Source organism: Hemitrygon akajei, chromosome 13, assembly GCF_048418815.1.
Source record: "Hemitrygon akajei chromosome 13, sHemAka1.3, whole genome shotgun sequence".
In the NCBI taxonomy this organism is placed as follows: domain Eukaryota; kingdom Metazoa; phylum Chordata; class Chondrichthyes; order Myliobatiformes; family Dasyatidae; genus Hemitrygon; species Hemitrygon akajei.
Window position 1 is genome coordinate 80,166,758 of NC_133136.1, and position 24,336 is coordinate 80,191,093.

The following is a 24,336-nucleotide window of genomic DNA, read 5'->3' on the forward strand; positions in this document are numbered from 1 at the left end:
TAGCACCACTGGCCAAATTCCTATACCATGCTGTTGTACTCACTATGTAAAAGTTTGATGTCCAAATTCTGTCTGAAAACCAGGTAGATCAGATAGCTGGTAGTTCTCCAGCTTTATCCCTTCCTTTCCAATTGTGAATCTGTACAGTCCCTTTGTGTCAAGTGGACCTGACTTAACCAAAACTTAATAATAATTTGGGCATCGGACTTATGTTTTCATTCAGCCAATCAGAAGGAATAGAATGATTCATAGTCAATTGGACTGTACATTTAGGACATGTCCACTCCAAAGCAAGACTGTAAAGTTCCAAGGTGAAATTATGACTAAAATTAATTCAGATTGAATTCATGTGTGCACTGGTACCAGAGATACTTGAAATACATGCCAATTGCTACAACTGACTAATATGCACCTGAATAAGTATCATTTCATTCTTCTGCCTTCCTCAGGAAGCTACTTAGACAGTGACTGCTAAATACAGTATTCCAAATATTTATCCCAATCAAACATAATTTCAACATTTCCTTAAGACATAGGAAGCAGCCATTTGGCTCATTGTATACCAATGGCAATGCCATTCCCTAGTCACACAATATTTTCATAAATCCCCCCAAAGACTCTACTAACAGGAAATAATTCAGAAAGGGCAATTACATTACCAGTCTTTCGAAAGGGCGTAGAAGCACCAACAGCTGAAACAGGCCACAACAGAGATAATGTGCAAGTTCCACAGATGGTACTTGAGGCCATAATTGAACCTGGATTGCTGGCATTAAGAGGTAGCAGTTATGTGTGCTATGTGACCTCAAGTACCATGATCCTCTGGTTCTACTTCTCTGATTAGCTGAAACAATAGCCTACACCACCTAATCTTCCAGAATTATAAAGTTACCTATCTTTTTGTTTCTCCTTTTGTTGGAAGAACGACCAATTTTTTTAAAAAAAGTTTCTGAATCTAACTATTCTACACATATATTTACACACACTATCACCAAGAACTCATTCATATTCCAATTGTGGTTTTATTGCTGATCAAGGCGTCAGGATTGGACTGCATCTCAACAATAATTAATGTATCATGACATCTGATTTGCTCTATTCTTTGCCAGCAAACTTTCCATCAAAATTACCTGTTTTATAAGAACTTTTCCTTCTCTACTTACATTACTTTCTTTTGAAAATCCACTGAGTGATGTTTTTTGATGATTTAGTATTGATAAAAATGGCAGTACAAATCAAATCAGAAATAGGAAAAGATCAATAGTTGTAGAATTATTCACTTTTCAGAGCATTGTTTAATCATATAGACAACAAAACATTTAAAAAAACATAAGCAATTTAAAAGGAATACCTCAACAGATAGGATGCATATGTAGCTGCTTCAGGCAAAAGTTTTTCTAAGGCTTCTTCCCCTTTATCTCCCTTTGATTTCACATAGTTACAGAGACATCTCCAGTACAGGGCATTTTCACAAGTTAGATCTTCTGCAGGTATTATTTTTCTGAAAGGCAGAAAACACTCTAAGTCAGGTCAATGATTTTTAAAATGCTGTAATTCACTATTATTCTGAAAAATCAAACGTATGAAGCATTTGCTTTGAGTAATTCACTATTTTTTTTTATTTTGAAGTTGGCACAATGATTTAGATCATTTGTAACCAATCTTTGTAAAGTAGTAACCCACAAACTGCAAATAGGCAAGTGACATTGTAGATCAGTTTCTGCATATTGGGAAGGACACAGGGAAACTTTTTTTTAATTTAGAGATACAGCACGAAAATAAGCCCTTCCAACACTGAGTTGTGCCTCCCAGCAACCCGCTGATTTCACTCTAGCCTAACCATGGGACAACTTACAATGACCAATTGACTGTGGGAGGACCCAGAGAAAACTCGCGCGTTACACAGGGAGGACACACAGTCTCCTTTTAGATGGCATTATAAAAGTTAAAGGCACTAATAAGTATAAAGGAATACAAAATGTTTGGAATGCATAGCCACAAAATGGTAAGGAAAGGGTGCAGGAAATAGAACACAAGGACATGATTATGCTGGAACCACATAAAAACTAGCTGGGTCACAGATCAACTAATTAGGAACAAATTCAATCACATTATAAAGAGGGCACAAATTAGACATCAATTTTTGAGGGTGTTGGCAGGGTGGGAGAATTTTGAGAACAAAGAGAGATTAGTCAAGCTAGGTTTATCAACATATAGCTTGGGGCAATAAGGTTATTAGAGAAGCAACTTTGAGTGAGTGGGAGGGATTAGTTTTCCTCAGCAAAAACAGTAACTGTAAACAAATATTTAAATAGCTTGTAGAAGGACTAGAGCTGATGAAAAAGAGAAGTCATTCTAGTCAAAAGAGAAGACAGTGGCACCCTAGAAGGGTGGTGAAGCCCTCATCACATTTAAAAACTATTTGGATGTGCATTAAGCGTCATGCATTAGTGGGTTAGAGACCAACAGATAGAAAGTAAATGTGAAAAATTCAATGGGCAAGATGGCTGCATCCCATACTGTAAAACTGTAAATCCACCCTCGTCAAATCAGGGATACTTTTATGTAGAAAATATAGCAATAAAGATAACATTCACTCCAGATAGTACATTACTCATTTATATTCCAACTAAGGCTTCTCCTCTCTTCATCATCTATACAGTATCAGCACATTCCCCTCTGTTTCTGTATCCTCTCTCAAATATTCGCCTTAAGTACATCTGTAATGTTCATTTTCTACTCCGCAGTGGTGAGTTCCATGTTCCAAACATTCTGGTACAGAATCTTCTTCTGAATTCTCTATTTGATTTTGTGGTAAATAACCATGGTAGGAAACCGATGATCTCCATGTACACCTCCAGACCTTTTTGGATCAGTTATCAAGCTTGGGTAAATTATGCCTTTTGTCATATTAAACTAGTAACATCAACAATTAGAGCAAACATATTAAACGCACCCATTATTTAGATTTTGACAATTATTAACTAATTCTTCAAGAGGGCTTTGAGAAAACAAAGCATTAAGTGCAGACTCAGCCACATCAATACAGTTTTCCACATCTAGACAATGGAGCAAGTCTAAAACATTGCCATCCAGTATGCGAAGCCAAGCCTGCAACAGCTTTTTCTTTACCACTTCTTTTACAGCATCTATAAATGAAATAAAAACCACTGCATTACTTGAAAAGGTAAAATACATATTAAAAGTACCATACACACAAAAGCTCCTACATAACACCAAAGATCAAATTTGCTGACAGTTAACAAAATTGTTAATTCCAAATGTTTAAAATAACAATTAAAACTTTTCTTTAAAATTTGGCATTCATGATGCTTATAGGTTTTAGCATTAATAACTAATCCACATTGCAACAGAAAAAAGCAGTTTTTGAAGTATGCCAGAAGTGAAGATTTTCTATAAGTTTCATCTCAGCAAACTTTTTATATTATGTTTCACTTTATTTCCTTATGGCCCTTTTGAGTTTACATTAAATTACATTTCTATCTCAAACATTTCTCTACTTTTAAACTGCATAATTGTTTTGCCTCATTATCTACAGCTACTTTCATTCCTAGCAGGAATAGGTACATTTCAACTGAGCTAAACAGTACATGACTTGTGACAATAAACACACTCTTTTGTCATAAGGAAATATCCTAGATTCCATTAAGTACCCTCTGCCGAGCAATATCACCATCCTGGATATAGAAAGATAAAATCCATGAAAATAATAAGAGTAAAACAAGATCACATCATCATTTGAAGTATTTCCATATCTAGAGCATGGAGTGAATCTTAAAAACGTGGGCAAGATACTTCTCAGAATTCTTTAGAATTTGGGTTGAAAGCTTCTAATAGTACATTATATAAGTCAATTGTCTAAAGTGGCTTATCCTGCTAAAGGCATGGTAGTATAGTAACTTACAGGATTTGTTGCCATTGACCTCAAGAGAACCAATTTCAAATACATACTCCATCAACAACTGCTGCAGCACACACAAAATGCTGGAGGAAGTGTCTATGGGCGGAAATAGCAGTGGATATTTTGGACAGAGACTTTTCATCAGATCGTAATTCCTTTTTAATTGTTTAAGTTTCCCTCTATAGATGCTGCTTGACCTGCTGAGTTCTTCCAGGATTTTGTGTGTCTTCCAGCATCTGCAGAATCTTTTGTTTCTCAGTTGTACAGCAGCCATTGTGAAAATTTAAGTTCCATTGACCAACAATAGATTTCTCAGCATAAGTGTTTTATATGAAGCCTTTAAAATTCCATACGCTTTAGTGACAACATTATATGTTGATAACTTACCCGAACGGTCAGTCAAACCCTGCTTAAGAAGCTTTACTCTCTGGGCAATGGAAAATGCTTTTATATGTATTTTCTCTGCCAACACCTAAAAGACACATAATTGATGACATAGCTGAATTTGTATTGTTCAATTTTTATGTTAAATGTTGAAAAGTTGGTGTTAATGTAAACAAATTATCATTGGCAAAACATATGAAAATCTCTTTTCATATTGATAGTAATTTATTAAAAAATGCATAATTAATCTAGACTAGTATTCCAAAATATTTTATAGATGAAATTAAGAGATTCTGAGGGGTAATCATATGAAAGAAATTAGTTTCAAGGATTATCTTAGGGAGAGAATTGCAGAGCTTGGTGCCAGTGCACCTGGTATATAAAATGAGAGAATGACATACTGTACATTTAAGATATAGGTCTATGTATTTGGTGCATAAGCACTAATCCCTGTATCTTATATCCAGTTCTTCCATACACACAGGCCCACAAGCATACATAATAATATCAATTGGTTTGAATACATGTGTTGAAATCACTTGCACAGGCCTGTCGTGAATACTCCAGGTCCAGACAGGATGAATCAAATTTACTGACCAATTTAAGATGAGGACTGAGGATTATTTTAATAATTTTATTGTAAAGGAAGCTCCACTTTATTTGATAGCTGTCATGAACTCCAAGACATCCACCTTCTTCCAGGTAGGTTAATCTTTGAGCATTTTTTCTTAGCAGTGCAACCTATCTAATCCCTTCATCATGAATGTCTTCAAAGCATTGCATATCTTTCCTTCCCTAGATCCATTCTCCAACCACCTATGCAATCAAACCCTAGGTCTATTCTCAAGTCACCACTACGGTATCAAACAACAGGTTAATTATCCCCAATAATCTTTCCTATACTCCCTTACTCTTGTTATCATCTTTCTGAGGTTGACCCTCTTCCCCACTTCATGACCTGCTTCCCAATGAATATTCACTCTCAGTATTGATTCGAAAGTACAAAGAGAAGGAACCAGGTACAGGGAATAGCATGCATCAATATTCATGGCCACTTTTTAAAACCACCCACCTCATAGGCCAACTTTCTGACATTATCTTTAATGTCCATAGTGCGTCCAATGATTTTAGGAAGAGTCTTGGATGATGGTGCAATGCAGGACAACACTGCTCTTCTCACCTCTGGATTGGTGTCACATTCAATCAAATACATGTATGCTAAATAAATTACATTGGGTTAGTGTATTTTAATTAAAATAACAAAATCTTCATCACATTTCATCAAGACAATAGGTTGACAACAGGTTGAGTGCCGCTTATCTGAAATGCTTGAGGTCGTAAGAGTTTCAGATTTCAGATTTTGGAATATATAAAGATAGCCTGGGATTGCCATTACTTCCAACTCTGAATTTGTGTTAATGGTAAGTAGTCTTTACCTTACACTTGTTCATCACACACATGTACAGATGCAGCAATTCTGCATGTTAGATTTTCATGATCTTGGCAAACTCATCAATTAATTTCTCTGCTACTTCATGATCAGCAGGCACTTTATCGCCACAAATCTTTAAAAATGTAATGCTATTACTTTTCTTAAATTTCTGCAACAAGCCTGCTGAATATTCACAATTACCTTCTATTTTGAGTTCGTCAAGATAGATCTTTGCTTGTTTCATGATCAGCATACCATTAAGTGGCACATGTTCTCTGACACTGACAAATACACTCTTTCAATACACAATCAAGATCTTCATTTTTTGCCTTATGCAGTTTTTTTTCTATTTATATTAACTTGCTCTTTACATATGTGAGGTCAGTTCTTGGAACTGTCTGTGGCGTGCAGAAATCTGCACATCACCAGGGAATCCTCCTAGCATCTTGTGGGGGTTTCCATTTGTGATGTCAGGTCAGCGCTCAAAATAAATTCAGATTTTGGAATTTCAGATAATGAGTACTCAACCTGTGTACATTAACATCTTATTTGAGTCATAGACGTAGAGTCAAGTAGTACTACAGAACAAAAACAGGCCCTTTAGCCCATCTAGTCTGTGCCAAACTATTAATCTGCCTAGTTCCCTTGACCTGCACCTGGCCCATAGCTCTCCATACCCCTCCCATTCCATGTACCTATCCAAATTTCTCTTAAAAATTGAAATTGAACCCAAATCAACCACTTCCACTGGAAGCTCATTCCACACTCTCAACACCAAGTGAAAATGTTCTCCCTCATGCTCCCCTAAAACATTTTACCTTTCACCCTTAGCCAACGACCTTTAGTTCTAGTCTCACCCAACCTCAGTGGAAAAAGCCTACTTGCATTTACCGTATCTATACCCCTCATAATTTTGAACACTTCTATCAGATCTTTCCACAATCTCCTATACACTAAGGAATAAAGTGCTAATCTATTGAACATTTCCTTGTAACTCATCCTCGTAACATCCTTGTAAATTTTTCAGTACTCTTAATTTTATTAATATCTTTCCTGTAAGTAGGTGACCAAAACTGCTTAGAATACTCCAAATTAGGCCTCACCAATGTCTTATACAACTTCAGCGTAACATCCCAACTCCTGGACTCAATACTTCGATTTATGAAGGCCAATGTGAGAAAAGCTTTTGTCACCACTTTCAAGGAATTATGGATCAGTACTGCAAATTCCCTCTGTCCTACTGCACTTCTCAGTGCCCCACCACTCACTGTCTAAGTCCTACCCTGGTTTGTCCTCCCAAAGTGCAACACCTCATACCAGCCTGCATTAAATTCCATCTGCCATTTTCAGCCCATTTTCCCAGCTGATCCAGATTCTGCTGCAAACTTTGATAGTCTTCCTTTACTTCAAGAACTAGCTGTTTCTGTACGAAACTCCAATTTTTGAAAGGGAGTTACTTAATTCCCCTGGGAGTTCCAGGGAAATACTTAAAACTCTGAAAAACAGCATTGGAGCAGGACTGCAGTGTAGCCAAACCACTTTTGTTTCAATCCTGAGGATGGTGATATTCCAGTATGTACACCATGCAAAACATTTACAGAATTATATACAGTTTTGAACAGTTAAAAATTTACAAGAACAAATATTCATATACATTGGATATTTGAATTCATACCATCAATTACTGGACAACTTTCATTAGTGGGATCCTGAAGTCTGGCCAAGGCAAGCACAGCCTGTATTCGCACATTTGGAAACTTATCTTTCAACCTCACAAGCATGGCTTCATATATACGATCATACAATTCATCATCAATCTGGGCATTCTCTGACATACTACCAAGAAGCCGATTGATAAGCTGACAGGCACGGAATCGAACGGAATGGCTGCATGCACTGTGAGACTGTTGAGAAAAATTTAAGGTGAAAAATCGTAGCAAAACATTAGAAAATTTTAAAACAAACAAACAAAATGCTGGAAAAAGCTGAAGTGACAGGCAAGTAGAAACTCGGTCATCCTTGCAGGCTGAACAAAATGTGCTACCAATCACACAACCTGCATTTAATTTCTCCTGTTTTAAACACATGCAAACATTTACACAGGCATAAACACTCACAATAACACAGACACAACTGTTTGTGTCATTGGATAATGGGTAAAGAAGATGTAAAAGAGTAAAAGTTGCATTTTCCCAAGTGCCACCTCCTGACACAAAGGAATAATTTACAGGAACTATGAAGCAACAAGAACAAATGTGTTTGAGAGCCTACGGGCAGGAACAAACCTAGATCCTCAGGGTTGCCAGGAAACTGTGCTAACTTCTTCATATTGCACATGCCTGTACCTTTGTTTTTTTAACTTCTTTTGTATTATAATTGTGAAAAAATTGTCATCTTAACCACTTTGGTCTGTGCTGCATTAAATTCCCACCATCATCTCGACCTCACTACAACCCAACACAATTGCTCCCTCACTTTTCCAGTTTTGCTAAATGGTCCTAAACTATTCCTCTCAACACTGACACACCTTGAAAAGCTGAGTACTGCCCACATTTTATGTTTTAAATTTCCAGCATCTGCAATTTTTTATTCCAACTAGTAAAATTTATCTCTTTTGAAAGATGCATTTGTAACAAAATAGGACAGGTTCTAGTCTGTAATCTTTGTATGTCAACTTGTCAGATATTATGAAAACTACTGCTTTTGTTAAATTCTTCTGTGTATTACAATTTCCCAGTATAATGCTAATACTAAATCTTACACAAAATACAGATATTAGTCTTTTGTTGGATAAATTAAAAGTAGTACTTTGAAAAATAAAATCTGAGAATAAAAAGAAACAAGTATCTGTACCTTATGAAAAACACCATACCTTAAGCAGAAACTGAAAGAGGTAAAGCATGAAAGAGCTTTCATCATCATCACTTTCTTCCTCATCCTCAGGTTGTTCAAATGCAGTTGCAAACCTCGCAACAAACTCAATCACTCTTTCTACTGCTGGCTCCCGCTTATAAATGGTCATGGGATATTTCAGCAAATTGATAAATTCTTCATGAAAAGAACTTTTAAGTTCATCCTGCAACATTGTTAAATTTATGATTAATAAATGAAATGGGTTAAAATGATTTATCTTGGGTACTGAAAATGCAACAAAAAAGCAGTGCATCAGAAACACCACTCAATCCAGCAAAATTCTCTACTGAGAATAGGATCTTGCACAATAAGCCCTCAAATTAACTCAACTTTGCTAAAATAACCAAGTAATATAGCTATCAAGTAAACACTATATACTTCAAGTTATTAAATCCTGACATTAAATTTCATATGAGGAATTGGAAAACAGCAATCTGAACCTCTCCTCCCAAAAAAAATGGATATCCACTTATTTCTGGATACCAGGAAAGCTCCATCATAGCATGTGAAATGCTTCCATCCCACTTCCAAATCTATACCGTTGGGCTATTGTACCCTCCAAGGATTCGTCCTAACGTCTATCCAAGTCCCTCATTATACCATACACTTTAATCAGATTTCCCTTCAGCTTCTTATGAGCTCTAGAGTTAATCATCTTACCCTTTTATTGGAAATATATTTGCCCCAAACCCTTACTACCCCCTTTTAAACATCTCCCATTATTTTACAGGATTAATATTGGTAAATTGGTTCATTGTTGTCACATATGTGGAGGTTAAAATCTTGTTAAAAACAGTGAAAAACTTGTTTTGCGTAAAATTCATATAGATCAATTCATTAGAACAGTGCATGGAGATAACAGAAGGTAATACAATAACAGAATGCAGAGTAAAGTGCAATTACAGAGAAAGTGCAGTACATGAAAACTAAGGTACAAGGTTGTAATGAGGTAAATTGTGAGGTCAATAGTCCATCTTATTGTATGAGGGACTTATTCAATAGCCTTTAACAACAGGGTAGAAGCCGTCCCTATGCCTGATGGCACACATTTACAGAGTTTTTTTTATTTTCAGCCCGATAAGGCAAGGTGGTAGTAGAGAATGTCCGTTATGGATGGGGTCTTAGATCACACTGGTTACATTACCGTGGCATCAAGAAGCATAGACAGAGTACATGGAGGGGAAGCTGATTTCCTTGACATGCTGAGCTGTGTCCATAACACTCTGTAGTTTCTTGTAGTTACAGAGAGCAGTTTCCAGACAAGACTGTGATGCATTCTATGGTACTTTAATAAATATTGGTGGGTATCAAAGGGAACATGCCAAATTTCTTTAGCCACCTGAGGAACTAGAGGTACTGATGAGCTTTCTTGGCAAGAACATCTTCATGTTTGGACCAAGACAGGCTAATGGTGATGCTCACTCCAAGGAACTTGAACCCGTCAACCCTCTCACCCTCAGCGGTGTTGATGTAAACAGGAGCATGCACATCCCCCCCACCACCCGAAGTCAATGAATAGCTCTTTTTGTTTTGCCAACATTAAGAGAAAGGTTGTTGTCATGACACTATGTCACTAGACTCTCTATCACATCATTATCTGAGATAGGACTCACGATGGTGGTATCATCTGCAAACCTGTCAGAAGAGAATATGGCCACGCAGTCGTGACTGTATAAGTAGGGGGCTGAAGACGCAACCTTGAGGGTGTTGAAAATAATTGTGGCTGAGGTATTGTTGCTTAACCTTACTGACTGCAGTATGTTGATTAGGAAATCAAGGATCCTATTGTAAACAGAGGTGTTGAGGTCTTGAAGCTTGGAGATGAGTTTACTCGGAATTGTAATATTGAAGGCAAAGCTATAGTCAGTTAACAGTAGACTAACATTCCAGTTCAAGTAATTATTTCCAATCAACTCTTATTATAGTACCTCACAGCCACACTGCCAAGGTCAGGCCACACCTCTAAACTTAGTTGACAGAGAAGAATGGCACTTGTAAGAGAAGCTATTTGAGGCCAACAATCACTGTGTGAAATGCAGAAGTCAGTTACTGCAACTTGAGATGAAGTTCATGGCTCCACAATCTCTAAAGTCTTGCACAATGGAAGAGTGGCAAGGAAGAAGCCCTGGCTTAAAAAAAGCATATCCTTGCCCGTAAGACTTTGCAAAGCTTTACTCAGAAGATACTGCAAAGATGTGGAAGGTGGTCTCGTAGTTGGATGAGACTTAGTGTAACTTGTTGGCAGTAAGTTACAACTTCAACACTGAACATTACATGTGGCATTTACCTAATACTGCACATCAGTCAGGTAACACCATTGCTACTGTAAGGTACGGTGGAGGTAGCATCGTGCTAATGGAATGCTTTTCAGCAGCAGGAATTGGGAACCTGGTCAGTATTGATGGGTAGATAAACGCTGCTAAATACATAGGGATCCTGTATAAAAACCTGCTAGCCTCTGCTAAAAAGCTTAAACTGGGGAGGAAGCTCAACTTTCAAATCACACTGCCTGAGCAACCATGGACTGGCTTCAAATGAAGAAAATTAATGTCTTAGAGCGGCCTATCAGAGACCTGACCTAACCTGATCAAACATCTCTGACAAGACCTCAAGACTGCTGTCTACTGTAGCTCCCCAACTAACCTGGCACAGCTTGAGCAATTTTGTGAGGGGGAATGGGAAAAACTAATAAAGAGTTATCCAAGAATACTACTGGCTATAATAGCTGCAGGAGGTGGTTCAACTAAGGGCTGAGCAAAGGGGTTGAGTACTTTTGAACTACTGACATTTCAGATTTTGAATTTTTAGTTTCTCATGCTTTACAATTTACCTTGTTTTTTTGGGCTCTACCGTGATTCACAAGTAAAATCTTTCAGTTAAAATGGTTAAGATCCCTGATTGTAATACTAATTTATGTGATCAAAAGGTTGTGGACTGAGTACTTTTACAAGGCACTGTACGATTTTCATTCAGATTAAGACAGTAAAACTTAACAAACTGAAGCACACAGATGGTTAACACAAACTCAAAATACAACAAATACAACAATTCTGATTTAAAGCGGCATTCTCCAAAACAAACTACACTCCAGTTTACCTGATCATATAGTTTCTTAAGACTTGCCACCAGCTTTGCCAGGTTTTGATGTCCTTTCTGGGCCATTTCAAAGGCTCGGCAAATTTGAAGCTGTTGATTCTTTTGTTTCCCCATTTTTCAACAAGGCTTAAATAAGCAATATACATTAAATCACAAATTTTTGTTTTAAAAAGAAAAAATACTTTATAAAATGGTGCATCATATTATTTTGAAAATTAAAGACCAAAAAGTCTACAAATACACTTCTTAGTCTAAGATTCCAATAATTAACAAACGTAAGTATTAGGCTGAAAAAGAATTAAATTGAAACTCTATTTCTCCAAGCTAGAAGTAAATCTAAATGTGGGGAATCAATTAGTCCAGATGGAATGTGGTCAATAATTGGCCAAACTATTTAATATTCTGATACAATTGGAAACGTAACCACTTCCATAAAGTAGGAACAACTATATGGGCAGCTCCTGCAAATAACAAGAGGTTCACAAACAGATGCTTAAAATGCTTGATAAATTTTAACCAGGATAAATGTTTTACATGGAATACAACTTTTTGCATCCACCCAAAAGGCACAATAGGGCCATACAAAATAGTGTATCTGACAGAGCAGCACTCCTTCAATAACACAATGGAATGTCCATCTAGATCAGCCTGTCTCAACCTTTTTGACCTGCAGGAACCCTTGAAATGATTTTCAGGTCTCAGGGAACCCCTGCATAAAAATTATTATATCAACAGCCCATGGTACGTTAGCGTGATCATTAAGTCATAGATAAAATCCAAAAATAATTATCAATTTTGTCAACCTTTCTTGAACAAAAAAACAGGTACTTAACTGAGATTACCTTTCTTGAAATTAATCACTTTCTTTCTCTTTCATAAATTTTAAAAACTCATAAGGAAAACATAATAAATCTCTGTTAAATAACTGGCTTAAGCAAAAATAGGATTTAATTTTTCTAAAGGTAGGCTTGGTAGATTTAACTTAAATACAGGTTGTAAATTGATTTTCATTAATGCTATTCACAACAAATTTATTGGCAATGTTGAATAGTAAAGTTACTAAAAACCATAAGCCAAAACAATGATTAAAAATACAGCCCAAGACAATTTTATAGAAGACTTTGAAAAAACATTTTCTTGCTAAGTAACATGATCAGGCTCAAATATAGGACTAGCATGTGAAACCTGGGCTTGTTTTTGTTGCACAAATACTCAATTCTGGATCGAACTTACAATAAGCACACACAGATTTCACCTGCAACTGAAATGAGACTATTTTGATCCTTGCTCTTGATACTTGTTGAACAAGAAAAAGCTTGCTCACACATGTAACAAGCTGAAATCTGCAGCTAAATGTTCATTGCTTTCCTATGAATGGCAGAATATACTTTTTTCACAGAAATCCAGAACTGGCCAGAAGCAGGAGAGTAAATCTCATCTTATGTCCACAATCAGACTGCAGCTCAAAAAGTTCTTCCTCTTCTCTCAAAGTCAAGTTCTCAGGCTGAGCAGAAGATTCAAAGAAAGGGTCCCTCACATATTCTTGTGTTGAAAGGGAGGAAAAATCCTGTTCAATTTTGTTCTGCAGTTTTACCAGGTGGTTTTCAATAAGGCTCAAGACTTTCTGATATCCATGATTCCAGACATTTGCAAAGACAGGGACCCAAGTCACCCCAACCACAATCTATTCCAGCTGCTACCATTCGGGAAACAGTACTGCAGCATAAAACCAGGACCAACAGGCTCTGGGACAGCTTCTTCCACCAGGTCATCAGACTGATTAACTCATGCTGATTTGAGTGTACTCTATATTACATTGACTGTTCTATTTATTATAAATTACTATGATTGCACATTGCACATTTAGACAGAGACGTAACATAAAAATTTTTTCTCCTCATGTACGTGAATGATGCAAGAAGTCAATTCAATTCAATCTCAGCAGTGGAAGCATTTCAAGATTTCCTTTTGCAATATGATGTTTCCAAAGATTCCATTTCCTTTATAATCCAAGAACCTTATCACTTGAAGTCAAAACATTTTCTCCAAGACCTTGTTCAACTGGTTCATATGATGAAAAATGTCTGCTAAGTAGGCTAGTTTCTGCAGCCATTCTTCATCTTCAAAACTCTCAGCAGAATCCGGCCTATCTTCTTGAAAGTACTCCTGCAATTCATCTTTCAGCTCAAACATTCTTTTGAGAATGCTAAGCCACTGGATTTCTGTATGTAGCAGGAGAATGGTGTGCTCTTTGCCCAGGTTTTCACACAGTTTTTAAAATATTCTCAAGTGAACTAGTATTTGTTTAATAAAGTTAACCAATTTTATATCATCCAGAACCTTTCTTATTTCATCTCCAAGTGTTTTTGACATCAGTACCTCTCTATGAAGAAAGTATGTTGTGACAACGTCAGGAATTTCTTTTTTTTTATAAGAGAAACAAAACTTCTCATGGAGCCAGCATTGTTGGGACACCATCAGTACAGATGCCAACACAGTTCCTTTTTTATTTCCAGATATGAAGACAAAACATTAAATATATCTTGGCCTTTGCTTGCTTGGGGTAGCTCTTGGCAACAGACAAAGTTCTCTTGAATTTCACTGTCATTTACAAATCTTATAAATGCTACAACATGATTATTTCTTGGTGAAATTTGTTGACTCATCAACCTAGATTGAGAAGCTGTTCTTTAGTTTATCACACAAAACCTCTTCAGCATTGTGTGACATGTCATCAATACATCCATTTAGCGTACTGTTTGAGAGCAAAACCTTTTCAATTTTTCATACTGCATCTTGTCCTAGCACACTATAATTTTACATGCTGGCACTATCAGGCTCCCACCAACCTTTTCTTTTTCTGCTACTAATTAACTCTCTTCCTGAACCCTTTTACTATCTGTGACTTCATTAATAAAAGCTTTACTCTGTTTGTTTTGAGATTCCAATAGCTATTTAAAATAATCTGCACTTTTACGTGTCATATGGCTGTGGTTTGTAGTTAAGTGTCTTTTCAATTTTGCTGGAGCCACTGCTACATTTGTAAGTTGTTTTGCCACAGACTAGGCACAATGGAATAGGACAATTGGATCACCAGACAACGTAAAACCCATCGATAAGTAGCTTATCAGTAAATAATCAGCTTATAAGACAGACTTCTTTGTGTCTGTTGTTGCACTAGAGCAGTGAAATGACTCAGAAGATTGTAATTCTTCATCATAAACCTTATCAGAATTGTCCATAGACCTACACCTAGAATACTCCTCTTCATTGGATTACCTTTAGAATAAAAATTACCGTCCAATTTTCTACTGCACCAGTAGAGTTTGTTCATACCCTTAAATCAGTCGGCAGCACACAGCAGGGGAGGTAATTTGGGAGGGAGAGAACTCAACCAAGTAAGCACATTCCTACTGCGCACTGCCACACTGAGAGACCTCTAACACTTTGCTAACAGGGTTGCTCAGTCACTGTCCACCACTATGAGCGCTAGCATCGTGCTTTGTGCAGAGTTCAAAAAATGATGTTTTTTTTTAAATCACAATCTCTCACAGAACCCTAGGATTCCAAAGAAACCCAGATAATTTTTCACCCAGATGTACATTTGAATTACATTCCACCCAAATTAATGAAGACAGCAAGTTCTGTAGTGCTAAATTTCATAAAGTACAGTAAGCCTTTAACTTTTGAGGGATAGATCTACCATGGATGATTAGAAAAGATGCTAATGAATCATAAACTATACTTCTTTTGAGAAGCTGAAACAAAAGTCATCTATCAAATGACCATTTTGCTAAATGAAAGGGCACTGGTACTCAAAGTTAAGTTTTCTACACCTCCTCTAACAAAGCTTAAGTTGCTTGCTGATGTAACAGAAAACAACAGTTACTGAGCTTAGATCACAGACTGAGAAAATCTGAGGAAATAAATCGATTAGTAGAAAAAGACAGTCGAATCTAGAATAAAAACAGAAAGTTAGATGATCTCAGATGTTCAAGAATCTATCGCAGCAAGAAGTTGGTACTTTCTCCCCATGACCTTGTGATTTTCCTCCAAGCATTTCCATTTCTTCCCATATTCCAAAGATATATATAGATCAGTAGGTTAATTGGTCGCCTTGGTTTAACTGGGTGGAGCAGCATTGTTGGGCTGAAAGGGCTGTTACCATGCTGTATCTCTAAATAAATAAGAAGCTGTAAGTACTCAGCAGGTTGAGCAGCATTTGCAGAAGCAAGAAACAGAAGTTGACATTTTAGATCAAACTCTGCATCTGGACTGAGCCAGCGTAGAGTAGTACAAGGCAGACATGAGACAGAGAATCACAGGTAATAGTGAAATCAGGTGGGAGGGAAATGATGAGTCAATGGAGGGAGGGGAGGATATACAAGAAAAGGGAGGAAAAACTGCACTGGCAAGTGCACGTGGGAGAAAAACAGCAAAGCTGTGGGCTACATAGTTGGAAAATTCAATGTTCATATGACTGGGGTAAAAGCTACCCAAGCAGGATACAAGAGGTTGCTCTTTTAATTTGTAACTAGCTACTCCATTGAAATAGAAAAGACAAAAAAACACACACACACAAAATGCTGGAGGAACTCAGCAGGTCAGGCAGCATCTATGGAGGGAAATGGAATAGTCAACATTTCGGGACGAAGCCTCAAGAAGGGTTCCAGTCTGAAATGTCAACTGTTCATTTCCTTCAACTAATTCTGCCTGACCTGCTGAGTTCCTCCAGCATTTTTGTGTGTGTTGCTCAAGATTTCTGGCATCTGCAGAATCTTTTGTGCTCTGAAAAGAAGAAACAAGTTGGTATGCAAGTGGGCAAGAAAGTTAAAATGACATGGAAACATATAATGGTCACTGCATGTGCTGAAAAAGAGTTGCCTGGAGATCACTTGCTTTCTCCAATATACAGGAGGCCACATCATGAGCATTCAAAATAGTGGAACAGGTTAGAAGAGGGACAGGTGAACCTTTATCACTTGATGAGATTCACAGATTACATCTGCAATCGCAGAGTAACTTCCAATGGTCCTTACATAAACCAGGAAGAGGCAGAGGAAAAGATTTGCAGGATCACATTTAAGTTGGCAGAAATAGAAAATAATATGTTGGATGTGGAGTGTGTGTTTTCAGGCTCCAGCATCTCCTCCCTTGTGGTAATAAGATGACAGCACGTCCTGGGTGACAGGGATCCTTAATGCTAGACACTGCCGTTTTGAGGAATTGCCTTTTTAGATGTTCTTGATGCTAGGGAGGTTAGTGTCCATGATAGAGTTGAAGTTGTTGAAGGTAAGGAACTGACCTACTTCCTCTTTTTCACTACTAGGCTTACTCTGCTCCCTTCCAAGCTCACCACCTCGTTGCCGAAGTTGCAAGTTCCACTTCCTGACCTCCTGACATACACTTGCTGTGTATCAACTGTCCCTCTCCTATTGCCAGAGTTACCCCTCTCCTCCAGTCCCCTCACCCTTTCTTACTAGGGCGACCCCCTTCCTGTAGTTGTTGAGGTTACAGCAACATCTCCAAATTCTCTCCAGTTGCCAGGGTTACACAATCCCTCCCCTTCCTCCCAAATTTGCAGGGCCTACACCAACCCCCCAAAATTTGCTCTGGTTGCTGGGATTAAACCACACACACAATTGTGCTCCAGTAGCCGGAGTTACACCCACCCTCCAACGTCCCTCTGGTTGGTGGGGTTACAGCAATGTCCTCAAATTTTCTCCGGTTGCTGAGATTACAACACCCCCCCACCACCACCACCCCGACTGGCGGGGTTACACACACCAAGCTCCCTGTTACACCACCCACGCCCACACTTCGCTCCGGTGCCCGGAGACCCCACATCCTCCTCCCGTTTCCGGAGTTCCGCCATCCCAACTTCACTCCGATTGCCGGATTTGTCCCACACAACCGACCTCCGGGGTTACCCTCTCTCACCTGTCCGTTCAAATTTCCAGCTTCCTAACAATTAATTGAGCGCGATCGCACCGCAAACAACCGCCCGAAATTTCAAATCGGGTATCGCGAGATTCCTGAGGCAACGGCCGGAAGTGCTGCGTATGTTGTTCCGGCTTAAGGGACGGCGGCGTCATCCCCTTGCTGCGAAAGTCCCGCCAGGGGAAATGCGAATAAAGGAAGGGAGAAGGATCGCCTCAAATGTCTGTGGGCTTGAAACACAAAGTGCAGCGATTTGCTCCTAATTTCGTACTAGGTAGGGTCGTGAGGCCGCTGTGTGAAGAATAAATGTGTGTATTCTTTCTCAGTGAAATAAATCTTCCTGGTGAAATAACAGAATTAATTTATAGCTTGTCAAATCCTTGTGAAATGACGTTATTTAATATCCACTGAAAAGAATCTCCTTGCTCCCTGGGAGATTTGGCATACAGTAATTGCAGACATCCCACCCTGCAAAAACTCATTTCAGGGAGGTAGCACCACCACCCCCGCCCGACCTCCAAGGGTGTATGTATACAGGACATTCAATTATGAAAGATGACAACAATTTATTTGATCACGTATTGAAACTATTTACACATATACACACACATATATATTCCTTCTTCAGTATTGGCAGTCTCAATGCTAATGCAAATAGCTTTTTTATTACAACTTTTAAGCAAGTCTACAGAGAGTTTGGCCTCATCACGTAGGATATCAATACAGTAGCTCCTTAGCAGCTAGCCAGCTAATTTAAATAACGTTAGCTATGCTAATGAATGAATGACACCTGTTAAACTCACATCATGTCTTTTACAGTTATTTAACCCACCATGGGCAACAAAAAAGTCACTGTTGCAAGCAGTGCAGCGAGCAGCACTGTCATTATTTTTTACCCCTATTAGGCAGGGGTACATTTTAGTGTAGTCTGGGGTGAAATACGTTTTATATTTTCTTTTTTTTAGAACACTGCCATTTTGCTGCAGGACACTAAACTGAACTGATGGACAATGAGAGAGAGGGGGGAGTCGATTGTAAAGCCCGCCCACAGAGAAAACTGATAGGTCTACTTAGCATAAAGAGAGACCAACCAGGATGCTCTCTCTGTCACTCTTGCTATGTCTGTCACTCGCTTCCCCCCTCGTTGCTCACTCTCAAAAGAATTGATTTCCGGGATATTGTATATAATTGTGGGCATCAGGGAGCCGCTGTCAATATGCAGGAGACTCCCAGAACTTCCAGGAGAGGTGGGATGTCTGATTTTACAAACTTTTTACAAATTAATTGTCTACTGGAGAAGAAAGACACTTAAGCAAATAATGGTACTTCTGGCGTCTTTGCATTGGATTGTTACTTCAGTATCTTTGAAGCGGACTTAAACTGCCAACTCGACTGCCAAAACCACATAAGCATAAGCTAATACTGTAGATGCTGAATAAATTAGGAAGGGAGCTGATAGATTTTGTAACTTACTTTGGTTTAATCAATTGGCGTTTTCTCTTTTGGACATCTTTTTTTCTGTCTCTGTTGCTTTTCTTGTATTCTTTAGGTTACAGCGCATGCCGGGATATGTTCCTGTATTACAAAAGCATTATTCTGCAAGTATCAAACTAAAAGGGAAGGAGAGCAAAAAGACAACCAGAACAAAAGCTGTAAGATTAATAGATTATTTTTGTTAACCAAGAACAATAATGGAGTGGAACCCTAAGTGGAAGAAATTGGTGTGCATATATTCCGCAATCTCTTTGGTGGAATAGACTCAAGGAACTCAAATCCCAGCTATATATTCTTAACGTGAATATAAAGTCTAGCATTGCATTGGCTTTCTTTTTTTAAATTTTTTTTTATTAGTTTTTCAAAACATTTTACAAAATTAAAAACCCCAAATCCCAATGAGGAGCATTAATACAGTGCAAGATTAAGAATACAATAACAATATGCTACAAAGGAAGAGAATTTAACAAAAAAGCACCTAAATTAAAGAAAAGTGAGCTTAGTGTCCTCCCCAAGCCCCACACCACAAGAAAAAAACAACAACAACTCCAGACCAACCACCACACAGTATAAAGAGTATAAGTCCGGACAGTCAAACTCCCAGACTGTGAATACACTTAGCAACAGAGGATAATAATGCCTACTACCAGAAAAAAAAAGGGAGCTGAAAGCAAGGGACCGAAAAGAAGAGAAAAAAAAAGAAAAAAAAAACCCTAGTCAAGAGGAAGGTTATGAAAGTACTCGATAAAAGGTCCCCAGACCTTATGGAATTTTAGATCCGAATTAAGAACTGAATAATGAATTTTTTCGAGGTCCAAGCAGGCCATAATGTCGTTAAGCCATTGCGCATGAGTGGGCGGGGCAACATCTCTCCATCTAAGGAGGATCAAGCGTCTAGCCAGGAGAGAGGCAAAGGATAGTATTCGGCATTTGGTCGGACCCAGACATAAATCTGTCTCGCCCCAAAAACCGAACAGAGCAATTAAGGGGTTAGGTTCTAGGTGCTGATTCAGAATACCCGATAATGTAGTGAAGACATCTTTCCAGAATTTCTCCAAGCTAGGACAGAGCCAGTACATATGGATGAGAGAGGCCACGCCCCTCTTGCATTTATCACAGAGCGGACTAATGCCAGGGTAGAATCGAGATAGTTTAGATTTAGACATATGGGCTCTATGAACAATCTTAAACTGTAAAAGGCAATGGCGAGCACAAAGGGAGGTTGAGTTAACCGATTTGAGAACTGAGTCCCAGCTCTCCTTGGATAAGGAGATATTTAAATCCTGCTCCCAGGCCATTTTAATTTTATCCACAGGGGCTCGTCGTAAGGCTGCTAGTTTATCTCGGATAATTGATATTAAACCTTTACCTAGTGGATTAATGGAAAGAAATAGGTCCATAGCATTTTTCACAGGCATTTCAGGAAAGTTAGGAATTAAAGGAGCAGTAAAGTGTCGGATTTGGAGATATCTGAAAAAGTGAGCATTAGGCAGGTTGAACTTAACGGAGAGCTGCTGAAAAGAAGCGAAGCGATTATCAATGAAGAGATCTTCAACATGTCTAATGCCCTTCCTGTACCAAACATGGAATGCTGAATCGTACGTAGTAGGTAAAAAAAGGTGATTATGTGCAACAGGGCTAGAAACTGAAAACCCCTGGAAACCATAGCATTTCCTAAACTGATCCCATATACGCAAAGTGTGTCTAACCAGAGGATTAGCTATTGATCTTGGAAGACTGCTAGGGAGTGCAGAGCCAAGAAGTGCAGATATAGATAATTCTTTAGTCGAGCTCAACTCCATTGCCACCCAGTTAGGGCACTCGGGTTGGCCGTGGAAGAAAGGCCAGAAGGCAGCACAACATATATTAGCTGCCCAGTAATATAAGCGAAAGTTAGGTAAAGCCATGCCACCCTCTTTTTTAGATTTTTGGAGGTGGATTTTATTAATTCTAGAGCGCTTATTCTGCCACAGATATGACAAAATAATAGTCTAAGGAATCAAAAAAAGATTTAGGAATAAAAATTGGGATAGATTGAAATAAGTATAAAAATTTGGGGAGAACATACATTTTAACAACATTAATACAACCTACCAAGGACATAGATAGAGGTGACCATTGTACCAGACTCTGTTTTATAGCATATGAAAGATTGACAAAGTTTTCACGAAAGAGATCTTTAAACTTCCTTGTGACTGTAATTCCAAGATAAGTAAATTGATTATGGACTACTTTAAAAGGGAGATTACGACATATTAGTTCTTGTGCTTCTTTATTAATTGGGAAAAGTTCACTCTTATGTAAATTGAGATTAAGAGATTAATTAAGAGATCTGGCTAAACTGGTCAAGGAGTGAAAACATTAGAGGTAAGGATGTAGACGGATTTGAGAGAAAGAGTAATAAGTCATTAGCATAGAGAGAAACTTTATGCTCAAATTGCATTGGCTTTCTGTGATTTTTTTCCCCTCAATTGCTACCTTTGAGTGATAATAGTATTTTAAACCTCTTTGGATCTCCACTGTTCACAGCTTTTCTCCATTTTAACAAAATGCTTGCAGCTTTGTGACCTGGGTTATATGAACTGTTCAAAATTGTTGGGTTTTGGATTAGAAATAGGCTGGATTTCTTTTTTCCCTGGACTCCAGTGCAGGTTTTCTGCTACATGCAATGTTGCTAGTCCTTCTGTGCTACTGAAACCCAGTGGTTTCAACCACCTTTATAGGTAATGAAAGTAGTAAATTACACACATTGATCTATGTCCCTGATGTATTAATTTAATAAAATACACATACACTGTTCTCATTGTTTATTTTTGTCTGACTGTGATATCTAGCACCAGAGGTTACGGTTTCAAAATAAAGGATCAGCCATTCAAGGAGAATGAGAAGCAATTGTTTTACCCTCATTGAGCATTTTCAAGATGGAGATACATAGATTTTTAGATATTGATAGTGTGGTGATATCACACGTCAGAACATGATTGGACAGTGTTCGAAACATGCGCAGAAATCTGAGAAAGATCTAGAAACATCAAGAAGCATGGCGATGTAAGACACACTTGTAGTTGTTGCTGTTGTAAATAAAAGTTTTAGTTCTATTCTTCCAGAATATGTTTCAGTGTTAGAAACCCACGGTATGTGTAAAGAACACAACATAGTGTCAGAAGTTGGTCTGGAAGAATAATACGTTCGCTAAACACAGGAGAAGCAAAGATAATTGAAAAAAAATAGAGCGCAAACTTTTTTAGTGTTCGCTAACAGCTTTACAAATGGAAGGGTTGCAACCTCCAAAAACACTTCAGCTGACTGGAAATGTAGCTGAAAATTGAAGAAGATTTAAACATAGTGATTTGAAATTTATTTATCAGCGATCGGAGCAGATAAAAAAAATCGAAAAAACTGAAAGCAGTGATCTTTCACGTAATAGGGGATGAGGCAATTGAGGTATATAACCATTTTATTTCTGAAAATGGAGATAATTTGAATCTAAAAGCGATAATGGACAAGTTTGAAGCACGCAATGTGACGTATAAACAGTACAAATTCTTTACATGTAAGCAGAAAACTGGTCAAACGATTGATCAATTTGTTACCGAGTTGAGAAACTGCAGTAAAACATGCGAGTTTGCAGACTTGACAGACTCTCTCATTAAAGACAGAATTGTTTGCCGTATTCTGGATAATGGTCTGAGAGAAAGAGAACTAGACCCCGGTGCATCGAGATGCAGCTCCTAAGGGACCATGTTAGGGAACTGGAGCTGCAGCTCAATGACCTTCGTCTGGTCAGGGAGAGTGAGGAGGTAACAGAGAGGAGTTACAGGCAGGTAGTCACACCGGGGGCATGGGAGACAGACAAGTGGGTCACAGTCAGGAGAGGGAAGGGGAAGAGTCAGGTACTAAAGAGTACCCCTTGACAATAAGTACTCCTGTTTGAGTACTGTTGGGAGGGACAGCCTACCTGGGGGAAGCGACAGTGGCCGTACCTCTGGCACAGAGTCTGGCCCTGTGGCTCAGAAGGGTAGGGAAAGGAAGAGGAAGGCAGTAGTGATAGGGGACTCTACTGATAGGGGTTCAGACAGGTGATTCTGTGGAAGCAGGAAAGAAACTCAGATGGTAGTTTGCCTCCCAGGTGCCAGGGTCTGGGATGTCTCTGATCGTGTCCAAGATATCCTGCGGTGGGGGGGAGAAACATAGAAAATAGGTTCAGGAGTAGGCCATTCAGCCCTTCGAGCCTGCACCGCCATTCAGTATGATCATGGCTGATCATCCAACTCAGAACCCTGTACCTGCTTTCTCTCCATACCCCCTGATCCCTTTAGCCACAAGGGCCATATCTAACTTCCTCTTAAATATAGTCAATGAACCGGCCTCAACTGTTTCCTGTGGCAGGGAATTCCACAGATTCACCACTCTCTGTGTGAAGAAGTTTTTCCTCATCTCGGTCCTAAAAGGCTTCCCCTTTATCCTTAAACTGTGACCCCTCGTTCTGGACTTCCCCAACATACGTTTCAATAAGATTCCCCCTCAGTCTTCTAAATTCCAGAACAGCCAGAGGTCGTGGTACATATTGGTACCAATGACATAGGTAGAAAAAGGAAAGAGGTCCTGAAAGAAGACTACAGGGAGTTAGGAAGCAAGTTGAAAAGCAGGACCTCAAAGGTAGTAATCTCAGGATTACTGCCTGTGCCATGTGGCAGTGAGAATAGGAATAGAATGAGGTGGAGAATAAATGCATGGCTGAGGGATTGGAGCAGGGGGCAGGGGTTCAGATTTCTGGATCATTGGGACCTCTTTTGGGGCGGGTGTGACCTGTACAAAAAGGGCAGGTTGCACTTGAATCCCAGGGACCAATATCCTGGTGGGCAAGTTTGATAGAGCTGTTGGGGAGGGTTTAAACTAGTTTGGCAGGGGGGTGGGAATCAGAATATGAGTGCAGGAATTAAGGTAGAAGGACAAGGGCATGATGCTAAGAGTTCTGAGTTGATGAGGAAGGACAGGCAGGGGACAGAACATAATTGTAGCCAGTTAAAGGGGTTGAAATGTGTCTATTTCCATGCTAGGAGTATTAGGAACAAGGAGGATGAACTTAGAGCATGGATTAGTACGTGGAACTACAATGTTGTAGCCGTTACTGAAACTTGGTTGGAGGAAGGGC

The 24,336-nt window shown here is 38.7% G+C and overlaps 1 protein-coding gene across 1 annotated transcript in view; it reads right to left on the reverse strand.

Annotated features, from left to right (window-relative positions):
• Window positions 1–17,797, reverse strand: part of ncapg (non-SMC condensin I complex, subunit G) — a 61,649-nt gene extending 43,852 nt beyond the window's left edge. The window contains exons 1-8 of the mRNA XM_073064940.1: window positions 17,688–17,797; window positions 11,748–11,873; window positions 8,611–8,814; window positions 7,414–7,642; window positions 5,379–5,524; window positions 4,310–4,394; window positions 2,957–3,149; window positions 1,352–1,501 (exon numbers count right to left, since the gene is read on the reverse strand). Coding sequence (XP_072921041.1) covers window positions 1,352–1,501; window positions 2,957–3,149; window positions 4,310–4,394; window positions 5,379–5,524; window positions 7,414–7,642; window positions 8,611–8,814; window positions 11,748–11,861 — 1,121 coding nt within the window. The 5' untranslated portion in view covers window positions 11,862–11,873; window positions 17,688–17,797. The remainder of the gene's footprint in view (window positions 1–1,351; window positions 1,502–2,956; window positions 3,150–4,309; window positions 4,395–5,378; window positions 5,525–7,413; window positions 7,643–8,610; window positions 8,815–11,747; window positions 11,874–17,687) is intronic.
• Between the last annotated feature and the right edge of the window lie 6,539 nt (window positions 17,798–24,336).